Source organism: Plecotus auritus (assembly GCF_963455305.1).
Source record: "Plecotus auritus genome assembly, chromosome: 6".
Lineage (NCBI taxonomy): Eukaryota > Metazoa > Chordata > Mammalia > Chiroptera > Vespertilionidae > Plecotus > Plecotus auritus.
In genome coordinates this window covers 109,172,466-109,196,890 of record NC_137773.1, presented here as the reverse complement: position 1 = coordinate 109,196,890, position 24,425 = coordinate 109,172,466, and the positions used below count along the sequence as shown (strand labels likewise).

Genomic DNA, 24,425 nt, shown 5'->3' with positions numbered 1-24,425 from the left:
TATTGATATTTGGCTCTGTTGACTAATGAGTTTGCCGACCACTGGACCCTTTCCAACGTTAGCACGCACTGGCCGCACTGCCCAATTAGCCAAAGTGTACCTCCAAGCGCTCTTTCTTTACATTTCCCCCCCAAAACCCTGGACAGGTTTTCTGTCCTCTGCACAACCAATTCCTCTTGGTCTGTGTGCTCGGCCACCCCAGGCAGACCCCGTGACCGCAGGGCTAGACGGTTCCTCGCCCACGAAGCTGCAGCGCTGGGGCCGCATGGAAAGGGGAGGCGTACACCACGGAGCGGGCCGGCATGGGGCAGAGGCCTGTGCGGTGGGGCCTTGTGTGTGTCGGGGGGCCTTTGGGTGGGGCGGACGGGGGCGTGGCCCGAGCGGGCAGTGCTCGAGTGGGCGGGGCCTGCATGGACAGGGCAGTCTGGGAGAGCCGGCTCCGGCGTCCTGCGGTCAGGCCGCCCGCCAGGGGGCGCCGCTCGCCCCGCCCTCTCGCTCGGCCCCGGAGCGGCGACAGCGGCGGCGCTTCCGCCTGGCGGGCCGGGCCGGTGCGAGTGGCCCCAAGATGTGGCTGGGCCCCGAGGAAGTGCTGGTGGCCAACGCGCTGTGGGTGACAGAACGGGCCAACCCCTTCTTCGTGCTGCAGCGGCGCCGGGGCCACGGCAGGGGCGGCGGCCTCACGGGTGAGAGGCGCGCAGCAGCTGGCGGGAAGGGCGCTCGGGTGGCGGGGCCGAACGACCTGCCCCGACAGGCCCGGCCTCGGCGCGTCGTCGCGGACGCGCACGTCAGCGCGCGCGGCGGGTCCGGGCGCGAGGCCGGGCCTGGCGGGACAGGAGGCGGGGGCCGGGGTTGCGGGGTGAGGGCTGCCAGCGGTGTGGAGCCGGCGAGGGGCGGAGTGAGGACGCGGCGCGGAAGGGACGCGAGGCACGGACCCGGCGGGGGCGGGAGGGAGACAGATGAGCTGCATTAGGAGGCTGGTTGGGAGACGGGTCCACCGGGAAGGCTGGCGGCGGCCTCTGGCCGTACTCGGTGCTGGTAGCTTTCCGGTCCTCAGCCAAAGTGGGTGCAGAAAGATCTCCCCGGCCTCTTCTTCCGCCTCAGTTTCCCCAAGGGCCTCTGAGGGGCCAAGAGACACAGCACCCCTTTCCTTTTGCCTCCTGCATTCCCAGCTAACCAAAGAATCGCCCTTGTAGCAAGATCAGAGGTTCCGCGAGCTGCGGGCTGGCCTCCACCCTGATCCCTCCAGCTTCCCCTGCCCACCTTTCCTGATTTCTTGGCGCCATCGGAGCTGCAGACCAAGCCTTTGCCAAATGACCAGTATTCCGTGTTCTGGTGAGCTAGCCAGGGGGCGTCTATGCCGATGCGGCATCTGCACTCACCCTGGATGAGGCTGGACCGGCAGGCAATCCTGGAGTATGGCCTGTAAGGTCCACCTCTGCAGGTGTCCCAGGCCCCTATGCCCGGGGCCCGTGCCAGCGTGGCCAGGGCAGAGCTGGGTCTGGCTCAGGCCGGCCCAGTGCCTGTGCGCAGGTGCCCTGCTGTTGCCATGCAGGGCTGTGGGCCACAGTTGCCAGATCTTCCTGTTGATCATGAGAATCTTCTCTAACATAGTCCTGCCAGACGCAGAGGCTTCCCGCTGGGAGCCCTCTGCTGCCAGCCTCACCTGGGCCCACCGCCTAATGTGGAAGGGACTGTACCATACCCAGAAAACTGCGTTCCCTTCCGTGGCCTGGGCTCTCGGAAGCACGGGAGCAGTGCTGGGCCTGCCTCCTGCCAGGATGCTCCTGGAGGTTGACAGCAGCCCTTCTGGAGAGGCTGACAGTGGTCACCCTTGGGAGCTCCTGCAAACCGGTGTTGGAAATTGGGGTGCCAGTGCCCAGGACCTTTTGTTGCAGTGAACAGTGTGTCAGATCACCAGTGCGCTTCGAACCTTGTTCTGTGCTGTATGTATCTGTAGGTGATCTCAGCTAGTGTCTGGGTCCCTCTGGGCACCCTGGCTAGCTCACCTGAACACCGTGTACTGGTCATTGGCAAAAGGTTGGTCTGCAGCTCCAGTGGCACCTTCCTGCCCAGAGAAAGCCCTTTCTACCTCATTTACCCTTTTGTGTCCCCCAAGACAGAGCTCCCCAGGTTCCCCCAGGAAACCACTTCTTGAACTCCGCACTCTAGCTATGTTTTGTGAGTCCTGCCATGGCCTTCCCTGAGCCATCATAGACATCGCGGCCCCCTGAACGCATCTCGGCAGGAAAGGAGCAATTAGTGATGTGGTTTTAGTCCAGCTGTCTTATAAACAGCTGCCAACCTGTATTCCTCAGCGAAGAGTCGATGGTCCATCCATTATAAAGCTTTCAGGTCTTGCCAACATTATAAGGATGAGAATAAAATTTCCAAGACCAGAAGAGAAATCCCAACAGAAATCGTGAAAACAAGTTTATACCTTGAATATGCTGTTTTAACTGCAATTTAGAAGAGCATTGTAGGACATTTAAATAAAACAAGTGAGAAATTACAGACTCCTGACTTGGATGTATGTGTTGAGTGCCTTCTTTTGTAATTGGTAATTTTATTTATTAAAGATTGGAAGGGAAAGTATGGTTAAAATGGAAAACGAAGTGAAAGTGTTAAATTTGAGTAATAAAATTAATAGAAATTATTCTGACATCAACAGGAAAATGGTAACAAAATACTTTGAGATCATATCAAAAGCAGGACTTCATTAAAAGGAAAAAGTGAATTTTAAATAGGAACAATGAACAGATTTTTAGATAGCTTGATAATACAGTTAATGAAGAGGACTGAATCAAGTTAGACCTTTCCTCTGATTTGTTGGGGAAATAGTGATATTAACAAAGGGTATATGTGATGAGAAAGAAAACTTGAAATGCCCTAAAATGCTTCATGGATGAGAAAAAAAAAAAACACAACAAAAACCTAGATCCTGTTTTCCCAAATTGGATACTTCTAAAAATTTGCATGTCCTTTTCAGTCATGACTTTCAAGGCTGCAAAGAACTTTCCATAATAAAAATGATCCTGTGGCAGAGGAAAGTCTATGTTATCCTCCTGTTGTAGATATGGGAAATGATGTTACAAAGTCATTGTCTTATGAAAAAAAGCCATCAGAGTACACCAAAAATGTCGGGGGTGGGGTGGGAATGTATCTCAAGTGATGTCTGGCTGTGAATAAAACACGTGTAATTTTTCTAGATTTTGTGGTATTATTTTTGTTTTTAATTTGTAACTGTTGTACTTTGTCATTCTAAAGAAATATTTGTTTACAAACCTGGCTGTGTGGTTTTCTTGAAGAGGGCATCCCAGATTGATTAAGCTTTGGGCTTCATAAAACCTGCATGTGGATGCTCCTGACCTGAGCCTCAGCCCGGGGCTCAAAGCCGTGTGGTTTATTTGACAGGGCATCATGGGTCTGTATAAAATAAATAATATGAATATGGGGGAGAGGCTGATGGTGCCCCTGCCTGCAGGTGCGTCTGCATCAGGAGGATAAGCAGCAGCTTCCAGGAAGAAGTGGGAGGGGATTTTTTGGTAGGAATCAGACATGAGGAAAAGGGAGTCATTTGATGAAAGAGGCGATGTGCTGTAGGGTGCTTCTTTCTCTGGGCCCCATCCTGGCTGCCGGGCTCAGCTCTCAGCACCACCCTCCCTCACTCTCCACTTCTCTCCCTGCTCCCAGGTCTTCTTGTGGGCACCCTGGACGTGGTATTGGACTCCAGCGCCCGCGTGGCCCCCTATCGAATCCTGCACCAGACCCAGGACTCACAGGTCTACTGGACAGTGGCATGCGGTAGGAGAGCTGGATCAGGGGTTGCTGGGCAGGGCCTGCCCTGAGAGGGGCCAGAAGTGAGGGGACACAGCCGGGTTCCTGGGCTGGGTGTTGACCCCTGGAACCCAGCACTGCTCCTCACTCAGACAGCACAGCCTAGGCCAGTGTCCTGCTTAGGAAGGCAGCTTTGCTGGTCACAGGCCTGGCACAGTGCTGAGTCATCTGTGGCATTGTTGGGAATAAGCACATGCAGAGCAGCGAAAAATGTGAGTCACCCAACACAGATTCCCAGCTGAGGTGGAACAAGGGGTTCTTCTGCGTTATTGTGTCAGCTCTCAAACCGTAAACAAGTGTCCTTTTCATGGTCTAAATACCTTGTTTTCCCCTTTTTTTTTCTTGGTGATTTGCTGTTGACAATGGCCACAAGCGTAGTGATGAAGTGCTGTGTGCTGTTCCCCAGGGTGAGAAGCTGTGGGATGCCCTGCGGAGCCAGTGTGCATGTTAGAGGAGCTTCCTGCAGGCCTGAGTCGCAGTGCTGGCTGGAGTGCAATGTTAGGGAACTAACATGCAAGTTTTTGAACAAAAAACACATAAAACAAAGTTATGTATTGATCAGTTGATGAAAATGTGACCAGAGGCTTCAAAGAACTTCGCTCTGTAGCTCCCTGGGAGCAGCTGGTAAATTCCATATTCTGGGAGACTGTGTGGGGCAGGACTACTGTAAGGAACAAGAATCGGCTGCATTTGTCACCCGCGACAGCGATTTTCAACCCGTGTGCCGAAAGAACTTTCAAAACGTGAAATACCTGATATTTAGTCACGGGCCCTGGCCTCTTTTTCCTTAGATTGTCAAATAACATAAAATGACAACAGCCAACATGACAATAGCAATCCAGTGTGAATGAATCTCAAAATTATACCTATTTTTTTTGTCAGATCAGCAAAAAACATAACACTTTTTGGTGTGTCACAGAAGGTTTATGTGTGCCATGAGATGAAAAAGGTTGAAAATCACTGCCCTGTAAGGACACACACCCACCTTCCTAAGAGTCTGGGGAAATCCCCTTCCAGTGGGTGCCTGGCTGGGGTCACTCGGATAAAAGGCAGTGATAGCCAGCACTCAGAGGGTGCTGCCTGCAGCCAGGCACTTCGGTGAACCTCCCAACAACTCCAGAAGGCGGAACTTGGGTCTTCCCTATTTTGAAGATGAGGAAACTGGCCCAGAGGGGTTGAGTAACTTGCCCAAGGTCACACAGACTGCAGTTCAAACCAAGAGTATCTGCTCATGTCCCTGTGCTGAAAACCTCTCTATGTGCTAGCAGCCACAGTGTCACTGTCCCCCAGGATAATGGTTTTCCTTGGAGGCCTGAGAAAAGGTAACAAGAGAGCTCACAGCTGAACCCCAGCTTCAGGAGAGGAGGGAGGTCAGGGCTGAAGGCACAGGGTGGACAGCAGCCAGCACAATCCCTCTTACCAGGCGGGCCCTGGCCTGGGTGCCAGGCTAGCTGGTGTCTTCTTCCTCCCAGGTACCTAAACAGAGGTGTCCTCCCGCTTTGTGTGAAGGAGTAAAGGAAGGCTTAAAAGGCTCTTTGCCCAGGGCCACCCTGGACAGCCCGTAGGAGCCTTGCTCTCCTGGTTACAGAGCCTGAGTGGTGCACTGGGGGGCTGGCTTGCCCGCAGGAGAGAGGGGCCTCCTGTGGGTGGGATTCCCTGAGCAGGGCAGGGGAGATTAGTGTGTGCCTGGGCTATGAGGAGATACTCTCAATGGTCCTCAAGATTTCCATCTCTGTCTCAGTGGTGTCCTTCCCAGGGAGCGAGTGGGGAGGGGGCAGTGGCAGTGGGAGCAGCTTCTCTGTGGGGAGAGAGGAGTGTGGCCAGGCTGTGTGGGAACCCCTTTGGTGGCAGTGGGGCCTAGTGCTGGGGAACGCAGGCCACACAGGCTGATCTGTTCCCACTTTTACCAGCCCCCTGGCCTCTGCCTGAGCCTCTCCTCTACGCCCATGCCCCACGCCCAGCCCCTGCCCTTCAGCTCTCCCAAACTAGACCTGGTCGTGCTGACACTTGCGGTGAGTCCCGGCTGCTCAGCTGGCCCTGAAGGAATTCCAGCGCTGTCTCCTGCCTTTCTGCCCTCCTCCTTCAGCTCACACCTGGCTGTCAGCCAGACTGGACACTGGCAGGACCCAAAGTTCCCAACTCCACTTGTCCTGAACAGTGTGGGTACAGCATCACCCTGTGTCCACCTAATTTCCTCCCACTCTGATGTCACCCCCTGTGGAAAACCTTCCCAGAATCCCCAGGCCCATGTACCCACTCTTCGTTCTTGCTCCTTGGGACCTGCCATGTCTCTGTTCGCACTTTCACACTGCATACTTGCTGGTTCTCCTGCTAGATCAGCAGCTCCCTGAGGACAAAGGGAAGCTCTGCAGCTGGGCAGCCTGGGTTAGAATTATGGTCTGGTCATTTCCCAGCTGTGTGACATTGGGCAACTTACCTAACCTCTGTGCCTCAGCTTCCTCCTATAAAATGAAAATAATGGTACCTATCTCCAAGGTGTTCTAAGAATTAAATGAGATAATCCACAAAAAGTTCTGAAAACAAAAGTAGCACTGATTAATCTAATTAGCTTTTACTAGTATATTCCTTTTACCAAGCCTAGAGATGGCATAGTTTGTGTTTACTTACACTAAATGAAGATTGTGTTACTTTTAACTAATAATTCTTTTAAGTGCACGTATGTAAATATTTATTATTGAAGTGCAGACAGATCCACACAGACAGTGTAGACACGTTTTCTTCAGTTTTAGACTTTTGGGAACATGTGTAAAAGCAAATGATACAATAGAGTTGCATCGTGCAGATTTAACTTCCAAATTCAAATGTGGGTCTTGGCAAAAAGACAAAGGGAGAAATCCCTTCCCCTACCAACTAGACCTTGGCCTCCATGCAACAGGGAAAGGAGGCCATAGTAAAAAATGCAAAGAAAAATGGTAAAAAAGAATGGTAATTTATGGATGCTCCAGTGTAATTTTGCTCGCCTATTGTGACTCACTGTGAGTTATCTAAGCCCAGGTTTAATTGTTTTCACACCGGGCATCCTCACACAAGCCAATGGAGAGGGTCCTTCCTTGGAATTGCTTGTTAGGCCCTAAATTGCTGGGGTACATGTAAAGAAACAAACAGATCAACCCCAGCCAAGTCAGCTGGGCTGTGACATGTGACAGAACATTGAGCAGGTACCTGGGGGGTTGGGGGGGACCAACTTGGACGGGGCAGGGTAAGGGCTGAGTTTTCAGCTGGTGGAGGAAGAGTGTTTCCAGGTGGGGAAGGATGGCATGACTTGGCTCAGGCACCCAGCAACATGTCTGTGATCCACAGCAATGCTAAACTTGTGGCTTAGCCAAGGTTCCTCCATGCCACGAGATCAACTGAGCCATTTGGGCACTCGTGATCTGTACGCTGTCTGACCCCAGGACAGCTGAGAGGATGGAGGGCCTTCACTCCTCTTCTTCTTTTTTTTTTTTTTTTTTTTAAATATTTTATTGATTTTTTTACAGAGAGGAAGGGAGAGAGATAGAGAGTTAGAAACATCAATGAGAGAGAAACATTGATCAACTGCCTCCTGCACACCCCCTACTGGGGATGTGCCCGCAACCAAGGTACATGCCCTTGACTGGAATCGAACCCGGGACCCTTCAGTCCGCAGGCCGACGCTCTATCCACTGAGCCAAACCCGTCAGGGCCACTCCTCTTCTTCTTGTATTCATTCACTCAGAAAACAGTTCTTAAGTGCAAGCTCCATGCCTGGCACGTGCCGGGGGCAGGGGAAGCCGGGCCAAGTTGGCACTTCCCTCATCCTTTTGCTTCTCCTGGGGCCCCTTTTCCCAGTTCCCTGATGGGAACAGAGGGCAGCTGCCCCACCCTGTGGGAATGGCACTAATCTGCCTTTCTCAGTATGTCCATTTGGGCTGGGTCTGCAGTGCCCCCCAGGGCCCCTCCCTGAAGAGGACAAGCAGCACCTCCTAGGCGAGGCAGGCATGTCGGGCCAACTGGAAGCTGAAGGGCTCAGATGGGTGCTTGGAGGAGGCAAGAGCAGGGCTGGGGTGTGAGTTGGAAAGGGAAGGATGAGTATTACAAAGGACTGGGTGGGTGCATTTGACCTCTGAGAAACAAGGGAACTGCAGGCCTGGCCTGCCCTGCCCATCAGGAGACTGGCCGGCTGGGGCGAGGAGCCCTGCAGGATGCTCCAGCTGCTATCTGTGGACTCCTGAATTCTCAGGGGGAGCTGCAGTCATTTATACCAGACTATGTCTGCTTAGTCACCTATGTATCAAAGGCCACATTAAGTTCTTTTATCTCGAAGAACAAACTTCAGAATTTGTAGATGTATAGACCATTTCTAGGAGGACACATAGGAAACTAGTGGTCATTCTTGTTCAGCTTTAGGGGAAAATGAAGGCTTTATTTTCCATATGATTGCAATTCTGCCTGAATTTTTTTTTTTAGTTTTCATTTTCACCAGAACTACTTATGACTTTTGTTATATAATATATATAAAGCTTAAGGAGGAAAAGAGTAAGCAGCTTGAAGATTGTAAGATTGTAGTGACTTGGATATAGCACTTCGGATCATCTTTTTTCTCTGAGTTCCCCTTTAAGGCCTGGTGATTATGTGATTTCCCTCTTCTTTACTCACCAAACCCCTAGGTTCTTCCCGCAAAGAGATAACAAAACACTGGGAATGGCTGGAAAACAACTTACTCCAGACGCTGTCCATCTTCGACAGTGAGGAAGATATCACCACTTTCGTCAAGGGCAAGATACATGTAAGGTTCACATTCTCTTATCTGTGCTGGCAGCGTTCGTGTATGCCAGCTTACTTCATTTTAACACCACCACCATTGGTCTTACCCCAGTTTACAGAAGTGAAACTGGAGTGTCACTGCCAGTCCCTTGGGGTTCAAGGGGGCAGCTGAGCTAATTGCCCACGCAGGCCAATCTTCTCCTGACCAGCCACTGGAATGTGACTGAGCGAGCTGTTTCCATTCCCGAAAAGGGCCCAAGAGCAAGTATATGGATCCACAGCTGCCTGCCAGCAACTTTGCTGGTAGAGGAGGAAGCTGGAAGTGATAGTATAGTTGGAGGCATGTTTGTGTTTTAAAACTAACATGACTTAGAAATGCACAGACCCATGACCCAGCAATGCCATTCCTTGGAGTTGCCCTTGCAGTGTATTCATTCATATGTGCAGAACTGGAGGCCCAGTGCACGAAATTCATGCACAGGTGTGGTCCCTAGCCGGGCCTGCGATCGAAGTGCGAGTGTCTGGCGTGGAAGGGCAGCTCCCAGCTGACCTCTGGGCCCTGGGCAGCACCTTGGCCCCTGGGCCCCCATGCGCCCCCCTTTGCCTGAGTCACGGCACCCAAGTCCCCATGAGGAGATGCAGTGAGCGCGGCCAGACGCCGTGGACCAGGGTGCAGTGTGGGCCTCTGGGCTGCCCAGTGGCACCTCATGGAAGCCGGGTGGGCAACGCACTCTCTCCCGGCCAGCCTCGCACACTGGCTCCTGCGTGAACCCACGGGGAGCCCAACCGGCCCTTGCAGCCTGGCTCACTCGGAAGAGGCCGTACATGCCTGAGCGCAGGGGGGCCTTCATAGCGCACGAGCCCCGGCATCCCGGGGGAGGGTAGCAGAGGGAGTGAGAGTGAGCTGGGCGGACACCCCGCATTCTCACCACACCTCCATCCCCATTACCCCTGCCCCCAGGTAGCCGGGCAAGAGGTCGCCGACGCCCACCATGTTCCGCACCACCCCCTGGTGGTCAGCGCACGTCATAGCGAGCAGTTGAACTCCTGGTCTCCCAGTCAAACCACCACCCGAAGGGACAATTTGCATATTCGGCTTTTATTATATAGGGTGGCAAATGTGTCAGGATGTCCCCGCAACACTGTCGCAAAAAGACTGAGCAGTGTCCCCCAGACCTATGGTCAGGGGAGCAGCCACACTCTCCTTTGCAGAACAAGAGTAGTGAAACGAGAGCAGAGCATTTACTGGGCACTTTCTATGTGAATCCTGTGCTGAGCACTTTTATTTGGGGCACTGGGCAAGTCACAGGTGGTGTACATAGTGGATTATCTTACAGCTATCAAAGTAACAATTATGAGAATTGTAGCAACATGTAAAACCAGATACCATGGTGATATTTAGGTTTTTTCCTCTTGCAGGTAATTAACATGATAATGAGCATTTATCTGAATGTGTGTTTTCCATTCTGTTCCATTATTGCCTTAGGTTAGATTCCTAACAGGGCTCTTACTGGTCACAGTTTCATGGTGCTGAGTTGCCCTTGTGCCTTTATTACACCACAACTTTTTAGACCTGGCAGAAGACATAAAGAGTTCCTCAGCTCTTCTCTGGGCACTTTGGAGTTCAAGGCAGGACCTGTGTTGCCTACTAGCTCCAGGGAAACAGGCAGAGAGCTAGACTCTAACAATGATAATAACAGCAACATTTTTATTTACTTATTTTTAATATATTTTTATTGGTTTCAGAGAGGGAGAGAGAGCTAGAAACATCAATGATGAGAGAGAATCATTGATCGGCTGCCTCCTACATACCCCCTACTGGGGATCAAGCCCACAATCTGGACATGTGCCCTTGACCAGAATCGAACCTGGAACCCTTCATTCAGTCCACAGGCTGACGCTCTATCCACTGAGCCAAACCAGCTAGAGCAATAACAGCAACATTTTAAATGCTTCCTACATGCCAAACTCAAACCAATCTACAAAATAGGAGAAGAGGTTCTAAATAACTCATGGGATGAAATGGAAACTAGAAAATAGTTTAGAACTGAATGATAATTGAAATACTACTGCATCTTAGAATTGATGGGATGCAGCAAAGTAGTACAGAGTAGAGAAAGCAAAGTCTTAAACCTCACATTATAAAAGAACAAAGGGCAGAAATTAATGAGCCAAGTGTCCAACTCAGTAAGTGAGAATTCCAGAGAAACCAGGAGATTAGAAAGAAGAAAACAGCAAAGGGCAGAAGTTAATTCTGTGGAGAACAAAGGAACTACAGAAGAGCAGCAGACCCCAAAGAACCCACAAGCCCATGGTAGAGGGATCCAGGGCAGCAGGAGCCTCCTCTAAGCAAGCAGCTGTGAAGGTCTGTGAGCAGCACCTGAGAGGGACTGTGAGCAGCACCTGGGAGGGACTGTGAGCAGCACCTGGGAGGGACTGAGCAGCACCTGAGAGGGACTGTGAGCAGCACCTGAGAGGGTCTGTGAGCAGCACCTGAGAGGGTCTGTGAGCAGCACCTGGGAGGGACTGTGAGCAGCACCTGTGAAGGTCTGTGAGCAGCACCTGAGAGGGACTGTGAGCAGCACCTGGGAGGGACTGTGAGCAGCACCTGGGAGGGACTGAGCAGCACCTGAGAGGGACTGTGAGCAGCACCTGAGAGGGTCTGTGAGCAGCACCTGAGAGGGTCTGTGAGCAGCACCTGGGAGGGACTGTGAGCAGCACCTGAGAGGGACTGTGAGCAGCACCTGGGAGGGACTGAGCAGCACCTTAGAGGGACTGTGAGCAGCACCTGGGAGGGACTGAGCAGCACCTTAGAGGGACTGTGAGCAGCACCTGAGAGGGACTGTGAGCAGCACCTGATAGGGACTGTGAGCAGCACCTGAGAGGGACTGTGAGCAGCACCTGATAGGGACTGTGAGCAGCACCTGAGAGGGACTGAGCAGCACCTGAGAGGGACTGTGAGCAGCACCTGTGAGGGACTGTGAGCAGCACCTGAGAGGGACTGAGCAGCACCTGTGAGGGACTGTGAGCAGCACCTGAGAGGGACTGAGCAGCAACTGTGAGGGACTGTGAGCAGCACCTATATAGAAGCAGAATTTAAAGAAAAAGATAATGCTATAAATAGCTTTAAGCCAGTAAATTTAAGAATGTAGACAAGCCCTGGCTGGGTTTGCTCAGTGGATAGAGCGTCAGCCTGCAGACTGAAGGGCCCTGGGTTTTCCGGTCAAGGGCACATGCCTGGGTTGCAGGCTCAGTCCCCATTAGTAGGCATGCAGGAGGCAGCCCATCAGTGATTCTCTCATTCATTGATGTTTCTATCTCTCTCCCCCTCTCCCTTCTTCTCTGAAATCAATAAAAATATATTTAAAAAAAAAAAGAATGTAGACAAGATGGACACTTTATTAGGCATTTGTTTCCAATTGCTACCTCAACGACTTACCACAAGCTTAGTGCACAAAACAACACAAACTCAGAAATGGGTCTCGCCCTAGCTGGTTTGGCTCAGTGGATAGAGCAGGGGTGGGCAAACTTTTTGACTCAAGGGCCACAATGGGTTCTTAAACTGGACCGGAGGGCCAGAACAAAAGCATGGATGGAGTGTTTGTGTGAACTAATATAAATTCAAAGTAAAGGAACGGAGGGGAGAGCAAGAGAACCGGATAGAACAGCCGGATCCGGCCCGCGGGCCGTAGTTTGCCCAAGGCTGGGATAGAGCATCAGCCTGCGGACTGAAGGGTCCTGGGTTCGATTCTGGTCAAGGGCACATGCCCAGGTTGTGGGCTCAATCCCCAGTAGGGGGCCTGTAGGAGGCAGCTAATCAGTGATTCTCATCATTAATGTTTCTAGCTCTCTCCCTTCCTCTCTGAAATCAATAAAAATATTTTTTTAAAAGAAAAGATATGGGTCTTATGAGCTAAAATCAAGGTGTCAGCAGGGCTCCCTTGTTTCTGGAGGCTCAGGGGAGAATCCGTTCATTTTCCAGCTTTTAGGGTTCACTTGTGTTCCTTGGTGCTTGACCCCTTCCTTCATCTTTAGTACCAGCAGGGTGGCATCTTCAAATCATTCACCCCCCCCATCTTATGCCCTCTGTGCCCCTTGATTATAATGGGCTCACCCAAATAATCCAGGATAATCTCCCCATTTCAGAACCCTTATTTGATCACATCTACAGAGTCCCCATTGCTCTATAAGGTCACATTTTCCCAGGTTCTGGGGTTGGGGTGTGGACATCTTTGGGGCCATTATTTGACCTACCATCTATACCAGGGGTGGGCAAACTTTTTGACTCGAGGGCCACAATGGGTTCTTAAACTGGACTGGAGGGCCGGAACAAAAGCATGGATGGAGTGTTTGTGTGAACTAATATAAATTCAAAGTAAAGGAGCGGAGGGGAGAGCAAGAGAACCGGATAGAACAGCCGGATCCGGCCCATGGGCCGTAGTTTGCCCACGGCTGATCTATACTAATAAAAGGGTAATATGCTAATTAGACCGGGTCAACTGGCCATCTTCCGGATGTCCGACTTCCTTCCGGACAAAGCCATGGTGGTGGGGGACGAAGCAGAGGCAGTTAGGGACAAGATCAGGCTGGCAGGGGAGAGCAGTTAGGGGCAAGATCAGGCTGGCAGGGGGTTAGGGCAAGATCAGGCTGGCAGGGGGTTAGGGGAGATCAGGCCGGCAGGGGAGGGCAGTTGGGGGCAAGATCAGGCCGGCAGGGAAGGGCACTTGGGGGCAAGATCAGGCCGGCAGGGGAGGGCAGTTGGGGGCAAACTGGCTGGCAGGGAGGGCAGTTGGGGGCAACTAGGCCTGCAGGGGAGGGCCGTTGGGGGTGACCAGGCCTGCAGGAGAGGGCCGTTGGGGGAGACCAGGCCAGCAGGGGAGGACAGTTGGGGAAGACCAGGCCAGCAGGGGAGGGCAGTTGGGGGCATTAGGCAGGCAGGCAGGTGAGTGGTTAGGAGCCAGTGGTCCTGGATTGTGAGAAGGATGTCTGACTGCTGGTGGGATCAGGCCTAAAACAGTAGTCGGACAACCCCCGAGGAGTCCCAAATTGGAGAGGGTGCAGGCCAGGCTGAGGGACACCACGCCCCCACCCCCATGCACATATTTCGTGCACCGGGCCTCTAGTCCTATATAATAAAAGCCTAATATGCTAAGTGTCCAGTCGTCTGGTCATCCATTCAACCAATCAAAGCATAATATACTAATGATATGCTAAGGCCGCTTAACTGCTCGCTATGATGTGCACTGACCACCAGGGGGCAGACAGTTGACCAGTCGACCAGATGCTATGACGTGCACTGATCACCAGGGGGCAGATGCTCCGACAGGTAGGTTAGCTTGCTGCTGGAGTCCAGCCGATGGGGACTGAGCAAGACAGGCTGGACATGCCCTGAAGCCCTCCCGTGGTCCCTCCCTGGCTTGCCAACCTCCCACATTCCTTCCCAGCCCTGATCGTGCACCAGTGGGGTCCCTTGGCCTGGCCTGCACCCTCTCACAATCCAGGACCCCTTGGGGAATGTTGGAGAGTCAGTTTCAGCCCCATCCTGCAGGCCAGGCCAAGGGACCCCCTGATGTACGAATTTGTGCACTGGGCCTCTAGTATAATATAACTTAAACCAAGACTCAGGAAGAAAGATGCCTAAAACTATGAAAGACATGGAATCAAATATTAAGTTTACTCGGTGGTTTTTACAGCCCAGCAGTATCAGCCAATAAATATAAAGCCCCAGCCCTGAGCCAGACTGGCTCGTTCCATTGGTGGGGAGGGTTACTCAGGAGTAGGGGCCAATGGAGAATGAGAGCATTCAGGGTCGCCCAGGTGCAGCTGGAGGGAGCGGGGCAGCGGCTGCTGGCCGAGACCCAGGAAGTGGCCCCAAGGGCAGGATAGCCAGTGGTGGCACACAGGTTATCCAGAGCCCACCTTGCGCTTCCAGTAGGTAGAATCCAGGGCAGCAGAGACAAAAGCAGGACCTAATAATGAGGAGAGAGCTTTGCTAGACCCATTTCCCAGAGCCAGTTTCTACAGGAACGGTTCAGGGCAACACCACAGGCAGCTCGAGAGAAAGATGTGGAAGTCATGGCAATTGCAGTGCCGGCTGTACTGAGGGCATCGGAGCATACCTGACCGGTGGGGCCACAAGCACTGGCCCTGTGGCCCAGAGTGATATCTCCGGGCACTCTGAGCCCAGTAAAGACTCAGGCAGGATGCAGTTGGCATAGATGTGCCCTGAGCCACGTGAGCCCTGTGGCTGGTCTATAGGCATGGACAAGAGCAGGAAATCCCTGGTATGGGGGCTGGGAAGGGGGATCAAATACAGGACTTCCCCAAGACATCATCCTGAGAAAAGCACTTCACAGAACAGTGTCACAGCACGATGCCATTCGGGTAAAGAATGAGGGAAAGCGAAAACCGCACGTATGTGCTTAACGAGGGACCATCGATGCCTGCATGTCTGGAAGGAAATGAGGAGAGGGACTGTGGAGTAAGAGGCAGAGTCCCTTTTCACTAAATATGCTCTTCTATGTGTGTTTTTTACTGATACATTTTTAGAAATTTTACATAAAAATAAACGTTTATGTAAAAAGTCACTGCTCTGTGCCATAGTTCAGGGAGTGAAGGGAACGTGCCAGTCACATGGGCAGCATCTGTCTGACCACGCACTGCCAGAGCAGCTGACTGGGCCTAACCCAGCCTGTGGCCTTTAGGCCAGCATCCTGGGTGCCACCACCTGAATCCTCGGGCCTCCCTGTGCCAGCCTTTGCCTGTCTTGGCCGTGGGAACCCTGGCACTTCCAGGTACCATTCCCCTTGTTCTCTTCCAGGGCATCATAGCTGAAGAGAACAAGAACCTGCAGCCCCAGGGAGATGAGGACCCCGGGAAGTTCAAGGAAGCTGAGCTGAAGATGCGGAAGCAGTTCGGGATGCCCGAGGGGGAGAAGCTAGTCAATTACTACTCCTGCAGCTACTGGAAGGGTCGTGTGCCCAGGCAGGGCTGGCTCTACCTGACTGTCAATCACCTATGCTTCTACTCCTTCCTGCTGGGCAAGGAAGGTGAGCGTGGGCGCCCTGGCATCCCCCCAGCTGCCCAGCTGGCCCCGCCTTCCTCAGCTCTTAGGCCCTCACCCCCTGACCTCGCCTCTAGAAAGTTCATCACCATTCCAGACTATCAAAGTCCATGAGGGATCTCCTTCCTCTTGGCCCCCAGATATTCTGTTCCCACACATCCAACAGAAAGTCTCCCCCAAACCAAGTGCCACCTCAGCACCTGTGACAGGAACACCCAAACTTGAGCCAGGCACACACGTGGCTCTCGGGGACTCCTATCCTGCCTGTGTCCACTGATAGGGTCTTTCACATAGGGACTCTCGGCATGGGGCCTCTTTTAGGGCAAGTATTCAAGGGCACACGTGTCTGTGAGTGGCTCTAGGTTACTCTCTGCCTTGGTGTTGCAGGTCCCTCCCTGGGGAAAGACCTGGCCTCAGGACACAAGGCAGTCTCCCCAGAGTTAGCCAGTGCCCTCTACTGCACCTTACCCCAGAAAGAGCCTCCAGGGCTTCATCTGTCTTAATAGCCCTGCCTTTCCATGTGGAGTGCGTCCCAGCACAACTAGGCTCAGGCATGGGGGAGCGGGACCAGGGGGGCAGGAGGGCATGCTCAGTACAGTTTCCCCCAGTGGGTTCCAGTGCGGGTGGGAAGCAGGAGCCCACCCTGCCTAACCCTCCAGCCCATTTGACCCAGTGTTGGTATGTCTGTCCCCACCGGCATCCAGTGAGCCTAGTGGTGCAGTGGGTGGATGTCACCAGACTAGAGAAGAATGCCACCCTGCTCTTCCCCGAGAGCATTCGCGTGGACACCCGAGACCAGGAGCTCTTCTTCTCCATGTTCCTCAACATTGGCGAGACCTTCAAGCTCATGGAGCAGCTGGCCAACCTGGCCATGCGGCAGCTGCTGGACAACGAGGGCTTCCTGGAGGACAAGGCGCCGCCCAGGCCTGCCCAGCCACACAGGAACATCTCCGCTCTGAAGCGGTGCGTGACCCAGAGTGGGGGACACTCAGGAAGGGGAGGTACAGGTGTAGCTGCAGGGAGGGAACCGAGAGATTCAAGAGGGGTTTATCCTAAGAAGCACGTTCCTTCTCCCGGCCTGTGATGAAGTTGAGTAACTTCCCCAACGTCCCTCAGCAAGTGAGCAGTAAAGCCAGGTGCAGCTGGCTGACAGCCTGTTTTCCCCACCAACTCAGTCAGGGTGCCCCCAGAGGCCACTCCGGATGGCTTCGGTGATCAGGTCCCAGGGTGCACTGCCTCCACCCCACCATGATTGATAGCTCTTCTCTGTACCCCTTGGCCAGTGGCCCCTCATACCCTCTGTCTGGCCTGGAGGTTTGAGGTTTCTGCCATTCTGTGGGAATTGGTAGACAAAAGGGCAGATACAGGTGGCCAGCCCCTCCGGAGCACTTCTGTTTGCACTCCTCCATTGTAGCTTCACAGGACACCTGCAAGGCTGCCTGGGAGCCCCTGGGTCCCACAGCCAGTTCACATCCGTGTGCTCAGATACCATGGCCTAGGCCCAGAATCAGGGGTGTGCCTTCAGGACCAGAATACTGTCAAAAGATGTCACTCTCCTGATACAAGTGACAGGGTGTCTTTTGGAACATTCTGGAAAGAGAACGAGCAGGGCCAGGACATGACAGTCCCTGGCACTGTCCATCAGGGTGTGCTTGCTGGGCCCTGCTCAGGCTGCTGGACTGTCCCCAGGACAAAGCCACCGCACGGGGGAGGAGCAGGGTACCAGGCCCCGCCTCGCACAGCCACGGGCCAGGCGAGTGTGCATTTTATACCAAGCAACAGCATCATGCCTGTCAGGAGGTCCTTGTCTAGGTTTCTAGATGGTCTGGGTCTTTCTAGTAAGAAGCAGCAGGATGGATACGGAACCTTCTGGGCAAGCAACGAGCCATACCCGTCAGCCTCCAGGTGTCCTCTCATAGCTGGCAAGTCTCAGGGACATGTTGTTTCCCGACCATTCTGCTGGTCATATGAATGTCCCACATTTTACTTGGCCACTTGAGGTGCATGTTTCATAGAACTCTGAGATCCCTGGGCATGACCTGCTCACAGGAGGACCCCAAAGAGCCCAAATCCAATTTGAAAACCCAAATTTTGTCCCCTCCCATCCCCGCCATGGTTTCCCCAGAGACCTAGACGCACGAGCCAAGAACGAGTACTACCGGGCCATGTTCCGGCTGCCCAGGGACGAACGCCTGGACGGCCACACAAGCTGCACCCTGTGGACTCCATTCAACAAGCTGCACATCCCCGGCCAGATGTTCATCTCCAGCAACTACATCTGCTTTGCCAGCAAGGAGGAGGACGGCTGCCACCTCATCATACCCCTGCGGGAGGTAAGCACCCGGCCCCAACCAGCTCTGCCCCGCCTCTCCTGGTTGGCCCCTCAGCATTCAGTGATGGACACGTGGCGAGTCAGCACCTCCCCGAGCACTGCCCTGTGCAGGCCTCTTGAGAGTGGCTGCACAGGATTGGTCCCCAGGGGTCACCTGGCCTCGTGGGCAGACGGAGTGGGGCTTTGGCCAGGAGAGCTCACTCTAGTACATAAGGAAACTTCAGGAAGAATCCAAGCCTCTCTGCTGGGAATGCCCCTCAGTCCTGCCTTCCTAGACTGCAGTGGGACTGTGGCAAAGCCCTGCTGTGGCTGGGCTTGGAGGACGCTGACCCTGCATTAACCCCACCATGTCATTCTCAGAGGCCGCCTCACTGTTCCTCTCCGACATCTGCCTGGGCTGTGGCTCCAGCTCTAGCAGCGTCATTGGAAGTTGGCTCTCACTTGTAAGAGGTGGAGACCTGTTCTCCTTTGACTGCAATGAGAAATGTGGCCAGTGAGGGAGAGGGACCCTGCCCAGTTGAAGGCACAGATCCCAAGATCAGGCAGGTCTCAAAGCCCCCTTTTCCTCTTGGCCCAGCAGGGCAAACCGGCTGGAGCACAGTGAGGTTTTTCAGTTATAACCTACATCACAGTATTCTGATTTAGTTCAAAACCTAGAGCAGTGAGACCTTGCTGGCATTTGTACAAAGCCCTAGGGTTACAGGTGTAGCTATGAAAAGGTGTTGGTTAGCCTGCTGCCTGGGTTCCCCGAGAAAAGTCAGCCAGAGGACTAAAAAGAGCCACAGCTCCAGGCTGAGGGGTTCCGGGGTGGCTATGCTCTTTGGCACCAGGCCCGTGGGTTCATCCTGGTGTTATACTGACATGCCAAGGCCTGGGGGGCCGGCTTAAGGGTTTCCTTAGGTCCCAGCTCCACTCCTCCTGACGTCTCTGAGAGCAGAGAGTACTGGCTGCCTAGCTGCGTTGGGGAACAGGACTGCCTTGTCCTGATCTTTTTTCTTTTTCTTTTTTTTTTCTTTTTTGGTTAACCCTCACCCAAGGATATTTTTCCACTGATTTTTTTTTTTTTAAGAGAGAATGGAAGGGAGGGGGAGAGACAGAGAGAAACATCGATGTTAGAGACACATCAATTGGTTGCCTCCCACACACGCACATGCACCCGGCCAGGGACTGAACCTGCAACCGAGGTATGTGCACTTGACCAGAATCAAACCCTGGACCCTTCATTCCAGAGGCCAACGCTCTAACCACTTGCTCACCAGCCACGGCTAGCAGGGCCGTCTTATCGCCCATCTTTGGGTGGGCTCTGCAGCTGGACGGGTGGAGGCCCTGGCCCAGCACTCACCAATCCTCAACGTCCCAGCCAGGGAGGCTTCACAGGGCTCCTCACTGAGCACCAGCTACGCTCATGAACTTGCACACCCAAACATGCTCTTCTCATCCCAGCCAGGCAGTGGCGCCCCTTCCTTCCGTCTGCTCAGGTGAAAAGCAGGAGCCACCCTTGATTCTGACCTGGCCTCATCCTGCATCTTGACCGTAGCACGTCCCTTCCTCTCCACGGCCACCGCCTAGGACACCAGTATCTGCTTGGACCACCTCGGGACTGTCCTACACATACCTAACGCCTTTAGGACCCATCCTCGCACAGCTGCCAATGCATGTCTGTCAGAGCATGTGGGCACCCTGTGTGGAATCCTCCCACATCTTCTCCTGCTGGACCTGTGAGCCCTCTACTCCTTCTCAGATATCAGTTCATGTGCATCAAGGCACGCATACACACACACATGCACACACATGCACACACATATAAACACTACTCACGTGCATATGCACACTTGTGTATACATGCAAACCATGCACATGAGCATTCACACGCATGCATATGCACATATACTGGTACATGTACACACAGCAACCCACATCCATACACATGTACACATGATACACACATACACGCTTCACAAACATGCACACATGTTTATATTCGTACACATGCACTCACACTTACATACCATGCATATGTGTAGACACTCTTACACATACATTCACATGTATGCATACTCATACCCGCCCTGCCCACCCCTGCTTACCCAGCCCCAGCCTCTCCAGCTTTTCCTTGTCCATCAGTCCAGTCTAGCACCTCCTCAGTGTGGTTACTGGGTCTCTGCCCCAGCTCTTCACCTGGCTTCAGCAGGTCTCAGCTCAGCTGCTACCGCCCCAGAAGAGCCTTCAGTGCACAGCAGCCCAGTGGCCTCCCAGCTGGCTCTCACCCCCACCACCCCTAGGGTGTTTAGCCTGCATGGCCATGGTTTGTCCCTACCCCAGGCTGTGGACTCTACAGAGGCGCCCCTGAAAGCCTGTTCTGTGCTCTCCATGCCTGTGCTGCTCTGTCCACACTTCCTCTGCCGGGCCCCGGACACCTGTCAGCGGGTATTTTGGCAATCAATGCTTAGGACAGCCTGCTCCCTAGCCTTCAGAGCAGGCTGAAGGACTGGCCACTGGGAAACGAAGAAGGGCCGTGGCTAGGCCCACCCTCCTCATGACAGACCAGCAGGGCTGTGTGATTAATCAGTGAAAAACAAGATTTAGACATGCATGTAACTTACAGCAGCAAGCCACAGAATCAGAATGGAACGTAGTGGACCCGAGTGCCCCCATCCACTCACTGCACCCTCCCCGGAGAGGGCCACCTGAGGCCACTTTGCTCTCAAGGTCACAGAACCTTTCTGTCTTTATATCGCAAGACACAGACACCCAGTGTTTTTGCCTTCCCAGGTGACCATTGTCGAAAAAGCCGACAGTTCCAGTGTCCTGCCCAGCCCTTTGTCTATTAGCACCAAGAACAAAATGACCTTTCTGTTTGCCAACCTTAAAGACCGCGATTTCTTGGTTGAGAGGATTGCTGACTTCCTCCTGAAAACATCATCTAAGCAGCCAGGTGACAACAGCGCAGGAAGGAAAGCCAGTGTCATGGATCCAGCCCCAGAGGTGAGAGGGCACTGTGGGAGTGGGGGTGGGGTTGAGGAATGGGGGGGCAGGTGGTCAGGGCCAGAAGAAGAGCCCAGGCAGCGCTGTGGTGCTTGCCATGGGCCTTGGCAGGGAGGATCCCTGCTGGGTGTGGGGTGGAGAGCCTGACCCAGCCTTGGTCTCAGGTGTCCAGCCACCCATGCACTATCCGACATCACAGGCCTCTGCACCACGTCACACACACCCCAGTCCTGAGCATTCCCACCCCACCCACCTCAAGTCCCACTGCACAGGAGAAGCCTTTGCTGGCTGGGCCTGCCTCCCTTGTGAGCCTGTGCCGCACTGAGGGCCACACTGTAGCCCTGATCAGCTTGGAAGCTTAGGTTCCTTTACCTGGTGCTTCTCCTGTCAGTCTTTCAGTCTGAGATTCTTACAGTATAAGACTGCCCTGGCTGGTTTGCTAAGTGGTTAGAGTGTCAGCTGGTGGACCGAATGGTCACAGGTTTGATCCCCGACCCCCTTTTAAAGACTTAACTGCAATCTCATTATTATATCAACATAATTCACAAGAATTCCTGAATATTAAATACTTGTATTAACATTTCCCCAAATGCAGATGTACTTTTTACAGTTTAATCATTGGAATTGAAGTACACATAGGTCATATATTACGCTTAGTTAATACGTCTTTTAAACTCCTTTTTATCTATAGATTTCTTTCTCTCTCTCTCTCTCTCTCTCTCTCAGTATTCTTTTTTATGGAATTTGGGTCATTTGTGCTTTAGTTTCTCCTAGTGGTTTTCATTGACTGCATTCTCCTATTTCCTGTAAGTTGGTGGTTGAGTAGTAAACTCCAGATCAAATTCAGGTTCAATTGTTTGTGTTTGGGGGCAAGTCTACTCATAGGAAAGATTGAGGTGATGGGTACTTCTACCAAGAGAAATACGACACCTGGTCTTCTTGTCCTGTGCTGTTAGGGTTGCCTAGATCCACTCATTCATTAGGGATTGCAGGATGGCAGCACTCCAATTCTGTCATTCTTTCTGTTTGTCAGCTGGAATACTGTAAAGGAAACTTCCCCTCATCAATTTTTTAGGGACCCTGAGGCACAGTTCATATACAAAAGGGAAAATAAATCTTTTATTCTTTCCTGTTCTGCACCAGTTACAATGATGAGTTGGGCCCAGCTAGTGTGGTTCAGTGGTTGAGCATCGACCCATGCACCAAGAGGTCACCGGTTTGATTCCCAGGGCACATGCCTGGGTTGTGGGCTTGATCCCCAAGAGGGTGTGTGCAGGAGGCAGCCAATCGATGTTGATGTTTTTCTCTCATTGATGTTTCTGTCTCTCCCTGGCTCTCTCTCCAAAATCAATAAAACCTTATTTTAAAAATAAGATAAAATGATGAGTTAGACCCTGGCTGGAGTTGCTCAGTGGTTTTGAGTGTGGACCCATGAGCCGAAGGGTCACAGGTTCAATTCCCAGTTAGTCAAGGACATGTAGCTGAGTTGCAGGTTTGATCCCCAGCCCTTGTTGGAGCGTGTGAAGGAGGCAACCAATCGATGTGTCTCTCTCACATCAGTGTTTCTCTCTCTCTCTCTCTCACATCAGTGTTTCTCTCTCTCTCTTCCTCTTTCTCTCTTTCTACCCCCCCTTCGAGCCCCCTCCTTCCTCCATCCCTTCCACTCTCTCTAAAAATCAGTAGACAAAAAATATCTTCAGGTGAGGATTAACAACAACTAAAAAATAACAATGAGCCGAAACCGGTTTGGCTCAGTGGATAGAGCGTCGGCCTGCAGACTGAAGGGTCCCGGGTTCGATTCCGGTCAAGGGCATGTACCTTGGTTGCGGGCACATCCCCAGTGGGAGGTGTGCAGGAGGCAGCTGATCGATGTTTCTCTCTCATCGGTGTTTCTAGCTCTCTATCCCTCTCCCTTCCTCTCTGTAAAATATTAATAAATATATTAAAAAAATAAAATAAAATAACAATGAGTTGTTTGTCTAGTATCCTCTAACTGTGATCAATTCGTTTTTTATGTTTACTTTTTAGTATAATTATGAACTTGCAGATTTAAGCAACTTGATGTGTTTCAATCCATGACCGTTATTACCCTAAGTCCGTCTGTGACCAGAGGGAGCTTATTCAGGTTGGCATATATTCTTTTGACATAACCATAGCCATGTTTGATTGTTTCCTTGCTTCCTGGTGTGACAAGCTGTATGTGCTGTTGGTCTTTCTGAAATTATGTACTTCATGATTGCAAGAGTCCATAAAAATCAGCAGCCCTGCCATTATAGGACCCACATTCCCACTGAGGGGCACTGAAGCTGGGTGGCAGCATGTGCCCCTCAGCTAGCCAGAGCCCCACCTGGTCTGGCCCACAGAGGCCTGTATATTTCCCACCCCTGTAACTGATGCTCAGTAAGTTATTGAGGAGATAAGCAATAGATGGGAGTGGCCCAGCAGAATCAGTTTCCATTAGAGACATTAAGAAAGGTTTCTTAGAGGAGGTTGGGCTTGATCTGACTAAGGTTGTATTGGGTGAAGAGGGACGTGAGCAGGAATTTTGAGGTGCCTTCATGAGGTCCAGCATCACTCATGAAAGGGCCTGATGGTCAGAGTAAGCAGATGCATGGCCCCTTCGGAGCTCACCATTCATTCATCCAGCACGTTTTTATTGCATTCCTCATAGGTGCCGAGTGCTATTCTAGGCACCAGGAGTAGAGCAGTGAACAGAGTAGACAAAATTCATGTTCTCTTAGAGCTCATATTCTAGTGAGAGAGACAGTAAGCAAATAAACACCCAGAGTGTTAGGTGGTACTAAGGGCCATCGATAAAAATAAAGCAGGATAAAAAGGGATGAGGAGTGCCAGGGGATAGTGGGGGCCAAGTGGCATTTGAGCAGGAAACTAAAAGAAGAGAAGAAGCCAGTCTAGAGGCCAGACTGAGCTGGGCACAGCTCCTAAACTAGCAGAGACCGGTGGAGGAGTGAGAGTGAGGAAGCAGGAAGCTGGAGCATGTGAAGCCAGTAACAGGGGTCTCACAGGCACTTTAGTTTTGACTCTGAGTGAGAAGAGAAGCTGTTGGAGAGTTTTGTCGAGAAGAGGGACACAGTCTGTTTATGTTGTAGTAGAATTACTCTGATTGCCGTGTTGAGAATACTTTAGAGGCACAGCTGTCACAAGTAGCCACACGTGGCTGTTGGCACTGAAATGCAGTTAGCCCGAATTGAAATGTGCTTAAAGCATAAACTACACACCAGACGTTGAAGATTTACTAGTAGTATGAAAAAGAGAATGTAAAATATCTACAATTTTTATATTGATTCCATGTTAAAATGGTAATATTTTGGCTATATTGTATTAAATAAAATATATTATTAAAATTAATATCACCAATTTATTGTTTTTTTATTTATCTTTATTTTTGAAAGTATTGCAGATTTCCCCTATTTTTCCCCATTGACCCCTTCTGGCCTGCACCCA

The 24,425-nt window shown here is 52.1% G+C and overlaps 1 protein-coding gene across 2 annotated transcripts in view; it reads left to right on the top strand.

The window, feature by feature from the left end:
- The first annotated feature begins 362 nt into the window (after nucleotides 1-362).
- Nucleotides 363-24,425, top strand: part of TBC1D9B (TBC1 domain family member 9B) — a 51,531-nt gene continuing 27,468 nt past the window's right edge. Inside the window, exons 1-7 of one of the 2 annotated variants that reach the window (XM_080672452.1) lie at nucleotides 363-683; nucleotides 3,691-3,801; nucleotides 8,484-8,602; nucleotides 15,401-15,629; nucleotides 16,348-16,606; nucleotides 17,769-17,976; nucleotides 20,748-20,960. In XM_080672452.1, coding sequence (XP_080528578.1) covers nucleotides 566-683; nucleotides 3,691-3,801; nucleotides 8,484-8,602; nucleotides 15,401-15,629; nucleotides 16,348-16,606; nucleotides 17,769-17,976; nucleotides 20,748-20,960 — 1,257 coding nt within the window. In that variant the 5' untranslated portion in view covers nucleotides 363-565. The remainder of the gene's footprint in view (nucleotides 684-3,690; nucleotides 3,802-8,483; nucleotides 8,603-15,400; nucleotides 15,630-16,347; nucleotides 16,607-17,768; nucleotides 17,977-20,747; nucleotides 20,961-24,425) is intronic. The other variant, XM_080672451.1, reaches the window with a different exon arrangement.